Raw genomic sequence first — 9,120 nt, 5'->3', positions numbered from 1 at the left:
TTCCACATTCTCAACCACTTGCTACACTCACAGTTAAATATTGGAATATTTAGCTTGCTCGGGTATCAATATTGGCATGTGGTTAAACAACAACTTTGCCCCCTTGTATGTCATCGGGAAAAGATATAGCCTTCCACTGTTTCCAAGATGGAAATACAAAAACAGATTTGCAGTCACTTTTTGAAGCCTAAACACATGACATGAGACAGGACATTAAATTATTATGAAATTACCTGAATCAGCTCCAGTTGTGATGTGTGGCGGTAAACCAGCAGCATCATCTGAATTATTTGTTGGTGCGCTCATGGCATAAGTGTGGTCAATATGACATCTCCTTGCATACGAGTGGTCAGAGTTCCTCATTTCAAGTTCAATGAATCCTGGTAAAAAAGGCCCAATTTTATATTTTGATAATAAATAAATAAATAAATATTGGGGGACACCTTACACAAATCAACCTAGCCCCAAACTAAGCAAAGCTTCTACTATGGGTGCTAGGCGACGATATACATACTTATATAGATAAATACATACTTATATACATAGAAAACATCCATGACTCAGGAACAAATATCTGTGCTAATCACACAAGTAAATGCCTTTACCGGGATTCGAACCCGGGACCGCGGCTTAGCAGGCAGGGTCACTACCGACTATGCCAGACCGGTCGTCAATTACACAACAATTTGACTATAGAAATATATACACATTTATTCAAAATTATTTACACCAAAGCAAATTACCTAAATATTTGTCTGTCTGAATATTACAAATTATTTGGACATAATAAACTAAATGTTGATTTATAATAAAGTATGTGTATAGTTATGATGAATTAAATACTAGGCTACACAATCAGCTAAGCTCAATTAAGGCCTTTGTGGTAGGTACTTAGACAATAATAACTTGACATTTAAAAAATTGTACTACTGAAATACATAAGAAACACCCATTACTCAGGAACCAATACCCATGGCTATGAGACCCATGTAAGTTTTCTCTAGAATTTGAACCTGGAACACTCTCCACTAGGCCAAAACACCACTCAATCAACATAATCTTATCCTATTGGAAACATTTATAAATACACTGAACATGAATTTGATTCAATTTTAAAAATGCGGCGTAAATACCACGTGCGATGTAAAGTTACATATAATTACTACCTACCTCGTTCAACCGAAGGGTGAGCCGGTGTTCCCGTGGTGATTTCTTCTTCAGTAAATAATGTTGGACACGCGTTTGGCCGTAAGCGCAACTTTGAAGAGATGTATCTGGCTTCGAAGTGTTTGTGGCAAACGTACAGTTTGCCGATTTCATCTGATGCCAAACCTTCGAACAAGTTGAATACTGCTGACATAGTTTTCTTCCACATTATCACTTTTTCACTCGCTGCTGGCATTTTGTGCAGCATAACGTCCTTTCGTTTACTACTGCTATCACAGCCGGGTATACAGCACTTGCGAAGCATTTTGAAGATCAAAATGCCAAGTAGCACTGAATATCACAATTATCACGGAGAAATAAAGGTACGGAAATTAATCAACGCAAACACTTCACTACTCGACGAAAAATTGTAATTATGAAAATTATAACGGCGAGATATTTGACACCTTTGACAGTGCTGAGTGACAAGCGGTGGGGAGAACCAATAGGAGAAGACTTTGTAAACGTCAATATCGAAATTCTCTACCACCTCAAGGTCATCGCTATGGCCACATTTCGTTCTTCGTAGATGAACGCCCGTGTATAAACTTTTTCTTCTCTATTAATATTTACTGAGATATTAGGGTTCTAAGATTAGTAAATGGCACTAGCACTTTAATAAAATTAACGCGTTTCTCGTCTAGGATACAAAATGACGACTTTTATACAGAGTCTAACAAAGGCGATTGAACTCTAGGCTATTCTCCTTATGCTGATCAACATTTGTTCGGCGACTTTTAAAAATAACTTGTATTTTGATTTTTATCACCCTTGAAAGTTTTTTCTAAGAGGTAATGTATTGTGAATTCTGTTAAGTCTAAAGTGTGACAGACAACGTCAATGACAACAATAATGGCGTACATTGAAGCTAATATTTATGTTGTATGAAAAATTAAAAATTTAAAGACTTCATAATTTTTAAAAGTCACTGAACAAATGTTGATCAGTATAAGGAGAATAGCCTACAGTTCAATTCTTCGCCTTTGTTACAGGCCCCACTCTCCTATTCTGTGCAGTTTCTGTAATAAGCGGGGCTCCGTCGATATCGCTTTCTGTCTCTGGCGCCTTAGTAATGCTACGGGAAAATTTTGCAACTTTGCACCACTCTAACTCCTAAATTAGTAGGTTTTAAAAAAAAACTTTAATTTATAAAAGATGCTAATTTTAATGCATTCTTTCTAATAAGAACAAAACACTATGCTAGAAAGAGTGCAGAGGAAGTTCTGTAGGCACATTTACAAACGACTGTACGGATATTATCATATTACCCATATATGTATCCATCTCTATTCGTAACAGGAATGGTTGGTCTTCAAACTCTAGAAACCAGACGGAAACTGCTGCATATTATGCATTACCGCCAACTGTTTCACCATAGAGTAGATGACGCATCCGTGCTTGAGAGAATGGGGCTGCAAGTGCCAAGAGCGAATGTGGTGGTTGGCATGCCGGGCGCGGTGCCGGCGCGGCGACGGCGGCGCCTGTTCGCGGCGGCCGGCGCACCGCTCGAGCCCGAGCTGCTCTTAACCGCATCATGTTGGAGACAGACGATATTGACATATTTGCTGATAGTGTTGGTGTGTTTTACAGAAAACTCTTAAGGTTCATAGACTCTACACTCCTTAGGTGATTAATGTAATAACCATAGTTTAACTTTTAAGTGTGTTTGCTTTTATTTATGTCAATTTAACATGTACATAATTATATTACCACATAAGTGCTTTGGTGAAATACTGTTAACTTTTGGTATTTTTAATAAATAAATAAATAAATAAAAAAACGTGAAAAAAGTCCCAGAATCGGGCCCCTTTTGCTATACTCTGACCGCCCCTGTCTATACTACTGTAATGTTTGACGTTATCACGTTAAACTACCGTCCGTAAACCGACTTTACAGACAACCAATTTTTTTATTGGATTTCAGATCGTGTAGGACGCGCCTAAAAGCTTTGTAAACTGTGGAATGTCATAATTGACATTGACAGATAATTGACAACTCACTCAACCACGGAAGTATAACTAAAGCATGGAAGCCATGCTAAAATAAGAGCTCGGTGACATGTATCTTACTCACACCACACTATTACCATTTTTGTATGAGCGAATGAGACAATATTCCACAACTTCTTTCGTTTTCTCGAAGGTTGTCCCTAAATGCTGATGTCAAAACGGACCTGGGGTCCATTTATTATACGGCAAAATTAAATATACGTTTGTCATTTCACACTCGGTCTCCATCTTTGACAACTGTACATAGTCGTATTATATTGGTTCGAGTTTTTAGCGCGACTTCAATGGTCGTCTTGACGATATTTATTTATTTTGTGAGGATTTCTGACAGATCGTGGCAAAAATAGCTCAGTGTATATTTGTGATAGTTCTAAGTTTCATTTCTGACTATGGCTTGTGTGATCAAGTGTTGCAAATCACATTCAGGAAGAAAAGAAAACACGCAAGAGGTTATATCATTTCATCGGTAAGTTTCTTGAGTTTTTGATAATATTTATTGATACGACCTGGCAGAAATATAAATGTACATATTAGTAGTTTATACAATTCAAATCTTATTCAATTCTGTATAGATTTTTGCATATTTTTTAGAAGTTTTCTCAAACTCGGAAAGGTTATGTTTTTTAGCATAGTGATGTGATGTGTTTTATCGACCTTGCAATAATAACCTATCAATATTCATACCTTAAAAACGCCATCAATGATTATTGTTCTTTGTTATGATTCTCTTGTTATTTAGCTATTTTACAAATTCAACTTTATATATTTCTTAGATTTCCGAAGAAGAAGACCGGAAACACGAAGTTCAAGGTGCGATGCTCGCGGTTCCTTTACTCCCAAAACTCCACCAAAAAGAAGGCCAAGAAGCTGAAATGGAGCAGGCCCCCAGATGTCTCCCCAGGTGTCTACCTTTGACAATTGTACATAATCGTATTATATTAGATCAAATATCTCGGCGGTCGTCTGGCCGATTTTTAATTTAATTGTGTTTATTCCTGATGGATAGTTGATGATCCTGCTAAATTCTTATTTGTAATGTGTTCAAGTTCCTTGTGTGATTATGGCTTGTGTGATTGAATTAAGGACTGTAATTTACGTACATGGAGAAAAGAAAACTCCCAAGAACCTGCTGTGTTTCATTAGTGAATTTCGGTCAGTTATTGATATTATTATTTGTAGGATCTAAACAAAGCATAAAATACGATCTTTTCATAGTTTATATAATAACTACTACCATGTTAAATTCTGTTCTGAAGTTTCTCCAAACTGTTTTTAGGTTATGTTTTTGTACTAGTGATGTGTCATTTTTATCGACGTCCCGACATTAACTCTATTGACATTCTTGCATTGAAAAGGACATAAAAATGATTAATGATGATCAGGTATCACAGACTGGGTAAATGGTAATGTAACATTTCTAGTGAATTAAACTTATAGTATTTTTTAGTTTTCCAGAAATTCTCAAACATTATTAAAAAGAAACTAAAAATAGGTGAAACTATTGAAATAATAAATTTTGGTACCTACACTGCCGTTTTGTTTTATTTTCTATTTGATAGAGAAAATATTATTGAGGTAAGTATAAGTAGATTCTTGAGTGGTGGACTAGAAATTAATACAGGGATGCTACACGAATTAAATTACTTAGGTCTTTGCGTTAGGAGAAGAGAAGAATGTATTTATTTGTTTTATACTCGTATCTCCCATCTTCTATTTTTTACAAACTATTTAGGCCGATATTACACTATCATAGAAATATAGTCATAGACAACATGCCGTCCTTTTTATTCACGTTACAGAAAAAGGGAGGCATACAGACCTATGATCAGAGATATAGGTATGATAATGTAATATTAGGACTTGGTAAGAGAAGAGAAGTGACCGTTTATGTAGGTAAGTACATAAACAAACCATTTATTTGCAATCAGTAGGTACGGTTAGCCAAGAAGGCAAGAATGTATGAATATATGACTTTCATAGCCAAAAAGCCACATAATAATGCAAATGAAATGTTTATATTAATATTGTATGTTTTCGTTACTTTTATATATTTAACGTTTATATTATGTTTAAGGTGAGAACGTAAGTAAGTGCATATTTTATCGATAATTGAATCGACAAAGTAACATCCCTAGCTAACACAAAACCAGGGACCACCTACCAAAAAGAGAAATAACTAGCATATATCCATCCTTTTTCAATACATTATCTAAGTCATAAGGAAGTCAAGGATGAGTATATGCATTTTACACGAATTTTTATTAGGGGGGCTTGCACTCAACCCTCGACTCGTATATTTGTACAACATTTGTGCATTTTTGCTCTGTGCTTTCGCATCGATATAAACGGTTTTGTACGTTTCAACATTTAATTAAATTTTATGAGGTATGGCTAACTACAACAATCCAAATGATTACTCTTGGCAGGGCCAAAATAATAGCCAAAATTACTCTTTCAATACCTCTAATGCATTTGGTGATCAAGCTCAAACATTGGGTAAGTATATTCAGATACCTACTTAAGTTTTAAGTATATTGAATTGCTGAACCCAACCCAAGACCTAAAAATACTATTTATTTAGATTTTCAGAGTTTTCCAACGGACCACCAAGATTTCTCATTTGACCAAACAGGACAAAATGCATATCCTCCAAACAACAACCAATACTACAACCCAAATATGTTTCAACCTGCACCAATACCCGGGGAGCCAGCAACAGAAACTACCGATTTCGATGAGCCACCTCTGCTTGATGAGCTAGAAATATATCCCGACAGGATATTAGAGAAAACTTTGGCTGTCATGAATCCATTCCATGGTCAATCAAAAGCTGATGATGCCAATTTCTTGTTAAGAGACACAGATATTGCTGGCCCTATAACATTTTGTTTGGCATTGGCTGTGTGTTTATTTTTATCAGGAAATAAAGCTCATTTTGGTTATGTTTACGGTCTCTCTGTAATGTCAGTTATATTGATGTATTCTTTGCTTTCACTAATGAGCCGTACGGAGGGTGTGTTCACAGTACTAAGTGTTGCCAGTGTGCTGGGTTACTGTATGTTACCTATGGTTGTGCTGGCAGGGTTGGGTATATTCATTTCCTTGGAAGGAACAATAGGGCTCACCTTATCAGGTGTGGCCGTAATTTGGTCAGCCTTATCTGCAAGCAGATTATTTGTAACCATGTCCGGAGATGCTGAGCAGAGGCCACTGATAGCATATCCTTGTGCTTTAGTTAATGGTGTATTTGCTTTATTAGTACTGTTTTAATTTACTGCATAAACTTACTAGGTACTTCATTTTGTTACTGACTTATAAAGAATATTTTGTCTAAAAGCCAAATAATCCTGGTAGATGATTTATATTTTTAACTACTAACTAATGACCAGTACAGAATGAGTTACATGAAATAGTGATACCGCACTGTATGGACAGGGACACCAGTTCAGAAAACAGGACAGTTTACTCTTGTACTATAATCATGTTCAGGTAACATGATTGACAGTTACATGTGTTTGTTAGTACATATTATGGTAATCCAATTATTTTAATCATTGTTACTCATTAGTGGTAGTAAACACATAGATTTTGTTTTTCAAATATTCCTAACGAAGACCAGCATCTTATTTACACTTAGGAGGCTGACAATCATTATTGTTAACAAACTTTGTAAAGCTATTGATTTTTACTTGTAAATAATTAATAAATTTCCTACATTTATATTGTGTTTCAATTATACTTTTCTTTTTTTGGAATCACAAAGAACTTCACAGGAGTATGCATAAGCATCTAAATATGCCAATTTTTATGGTAAACTAAAATATGAGATTTTCTATTTCAAATTAATGCTAATTATTATTAACAATTGAGCCTGATTTAATTTTCAATACTTCTTTGGAGTTTTTGTAACATGGAAAATTAACAACAACAAAATTAACCAAATCACAATATATATTTATAAATAAACTATGTTTTACTAAATTTACAATCTGTTGTATAAAGTGGGTCTATCACTGAAGAAATTCTTCAGAATCACAACTTGACCAAATGTGACAATCACAATGGCCACAGTTTCAATCATAGACCAGTTGAACACCCTCTCGTTGAGGTCCTCTGCCCTCTTGCGACTCTGAGCCTCTCTTAATCTGTGGTGTGTTTGGTGGTCAATCATTTTGTTCAGTCCGGAGTGAATTTCTTCAGCAGATGCTTCGAGCTGTAAGAATAAAACTATTTCTTAAAACCTATGTAATTGTCATGCATAGATAAGTAAAATAGTTGGGGATAGAAGTTGTTATAAAAATAAATAAGTATAATGTCTTATCTACAATGGTAATGAAGCATGGGCAATTATGATGAAAGATTATTAGTCATTTTACATTTAATTACCCTCATAGGTATGACAAAAAGAAATATTAAGTATGTTATACTGCAAGTATTCACACTTGTGTAAATAAAATGCTCCGTAGAATCAAATAAGAAGAGAGTAAAGGTAACATTACCTGAGTAAGTACTGTGGCATGTTCCCCAATACCAGGCAGGGGCTGCTCGGGGCCAACATTCAGCTCCATGTAGACAAGCTTGTGAGAAAAGGTACTGAACTCATTGCTGAAGCACACTTTATAAACACCTGCAATTTATGATGTTTATACAGAAAAAAAATCAATTTCTGCTATACATATACACCCAATCATATTGCATTATTCCCACTAGGTAGTTGCAATCAAATATGTCGGAGCTGCCAATATATGTAGTACCACAAAGTTATTACCAATAGTAACTTCCCAGGTAACTGATAAAATTTACAGTAGGTATTGGTAACTAGCAAGAATAACCCATCATAATGTGCAACACCTCTCCAATAATGCAAATAGGATATATTTATTTATTTATTTATTTAAACTTTATTGCACAGTAAAAATATACAGTTACAAAAGGCGAACTATACATTGAAATAAATAAAAATCTTATGAATATACCAGTTTGTGTAGCTGTAAAAGGATGCGAGTCATACTGCATCTTCTGCTGCTGATAAATGATTTGCTTATTTGGTCCTTCCACCCTGACATCCACATCATATTGGCCTCCTGTGATAACCTAAAAGATTGGACTAAAGTGAGTCAACAGTAAAATTACAACAGAGACTATTTTGTTCCTTCAAATTTTATTACTCTTTTAGTATTTAAAAAATGTCGTAGAGGTTAGAATGATAGCGAACGCTGTATCAAGAATATACAATGAAAATGATATCAATAAACAAAAAAATACCTTCACAACTATAAATAAAAACACCATTTGTTAATTATTACCTGATATTCTAAAGACGCGGATGTGTTGTTTTCTATATGCTCATAAAAACATTCTATGGCATTATCGGGTAACTCGAAAGTAAGCTCAACACTCTTAGAGTCGATTCCATTGTATAACGCGGCTAAGACGCTTAGGAATATTAATTTACTTAACATTTTCAGAATAATCGGTAATTTCCTGAAAACACTCAATGCAACGTCTATGATCGTGATGTATTTGCGTGACTGAGTTGACTGACAGTCTGACAGTTCGTGGATTGAATACACGTAATTGGCTGCGTTCCATAAATTATGATTTAAGTGGAGTCTAGACGGAAGAAAAAAAATCTATCTCTAATAAAATGTGCGTCAGTCTCCAGTTTACTCATGTTAATGGATCGTTTAAATACTTTAAATTAATAAAACATGCCCCTAGTATTCATGCAGCTCCAGGATATCGGCATTCGAATACCGCTAACAGACTACCGCACGAAGGACCAAGGCGACACCCATAAGACTCAACACAATGCTCATTTTGGTAGCAGCTTTTTTTAAAGAGAAGAAATGAATTTCGCTTATAACCCAAGGCGCAGGTACGGTCCTGGCAGGCAATTATGGTC

General features: G+C 35.2%; 2 protein-coding genes across 3 annotated transcripts; one reads left to right on the top strand and one right to left on the bottom strand.

Moving 5' to 3' along the window:
* The first annotated feature begins 5,495 nt into the window (after positions 1 to 5,495).
* Positions 5,496 to 6,935, top strand: LOC125236930 (protein YIPF5). 2 transcript variants are annotated; one of them, XM_048143850.1, is made up of 2 exons: positions 5,496 to 5,711; positions 5,797 to 6,935. In XM_048143850.1, the coding sequence occupies exons 1-2, from the start codon at positions 5,603 to 5,605 to the stop codon at positions 6,483 to 6,485; spliced, it is 798 nt and encodes a 265-aa protein (XP_047999807.1). In that variant the 5' UTR covers positions 5,496 to 5,602; the 3' UTR covers positions 6,486 to 6,935. The 2 variants fall into 2 exon arrangements, with proteins under 2 accessions (XP_047999807.1, XP_047999810.1); XM_048143853.1 differs by having other exon boundaries at positions 5,576 to 5,711; positions 5,805 to 6,935.
* Positions 6,936 to 7,148: 213 nt separating this feature from the next.
* Positions 7,149 to 8,768, bottom strand: LOC125236941 (transmembrane emp24 domain-containing protein 3-like). Its single transcript, XM_048143863.1, has 4 exons — positions 8,522 to 8,768; positions 8,192 to 8,309; positions 7,715 to 7,842; positions 7,149 to 7,428 (listed from the first exon to the last, which is right to left on the bottom strand). The coding sequence occupies exons 1-4, from the start codon at positions 8,675 to 8,677 to the stop codon at positions 7,198 to 7,200; spliced, it is 633 nt and encodes a 210-aa protein (XP_047999820.1). The 5' UTR covers positions 8,678 to 8,768; the 3' UTR covers positions 7,149 to 7,197.
* Between the last annotated feature and the right edge of the window lie 352 nt (positions 8,769 to 9,120).

The sequence above is a fragment of the Leguminivora glycinivorella genome, chromosome 2 (genome assembly GCF_023078275.1).
Source record: "Leguminivora glycinivorella isolate SPB_JAAS2020 chromosome 2, LegGlyc_1.1, whole genome shotgun sequence".
Classification (NCBI taxonomy): Eukaryota; Metazoa; Arthropoda; class Insecta; order Lepidoptera; family Tortricidae; genus Leguminivora; species Leguminivora glycinivorella.
This window is presented reverse-complemented; position numbering and strand designations above follow the sequence as displayed.

Bases quoted from the DNA above. Each gene is read 5' to 3' on its own strand.
- LOC125236930 (XM_048143850.1), top strand. From the start codon at position 5,603: ATGGCTAACTACAACAATCCAAATGATTACTCTTGGCAGGGCCAAAAT. The intron at 5,712-5,796 runs GTAAGTATATTC...CTATTTATTTAG, and splicing joins TGATCAAGCTCAAACATTGG to ATTTTCAGAGTTTTCCAACG.
- LOC125236941 (XM_048143863.1), bottom strand. From the start codon at position 8,677: ATGTTAAGTAAATTAATATTCCTAAGCGTCTTAGCCGCGTTATACAAT. The intron at 7,843-8,191 runs GTATATTCATAA...CATAAATTGCAG, and splicing joins TTTTACAGCTACACAAACTG to GTGTTTATAAAGTGTGCTTC. The intron at 7,429-7,714 runs GTAATGTTACCT...TTATTCTTACAG, and splicing joins ATGCCACAGTACTTACTCAG to CTCGAAGCATCTGCTGAAGA.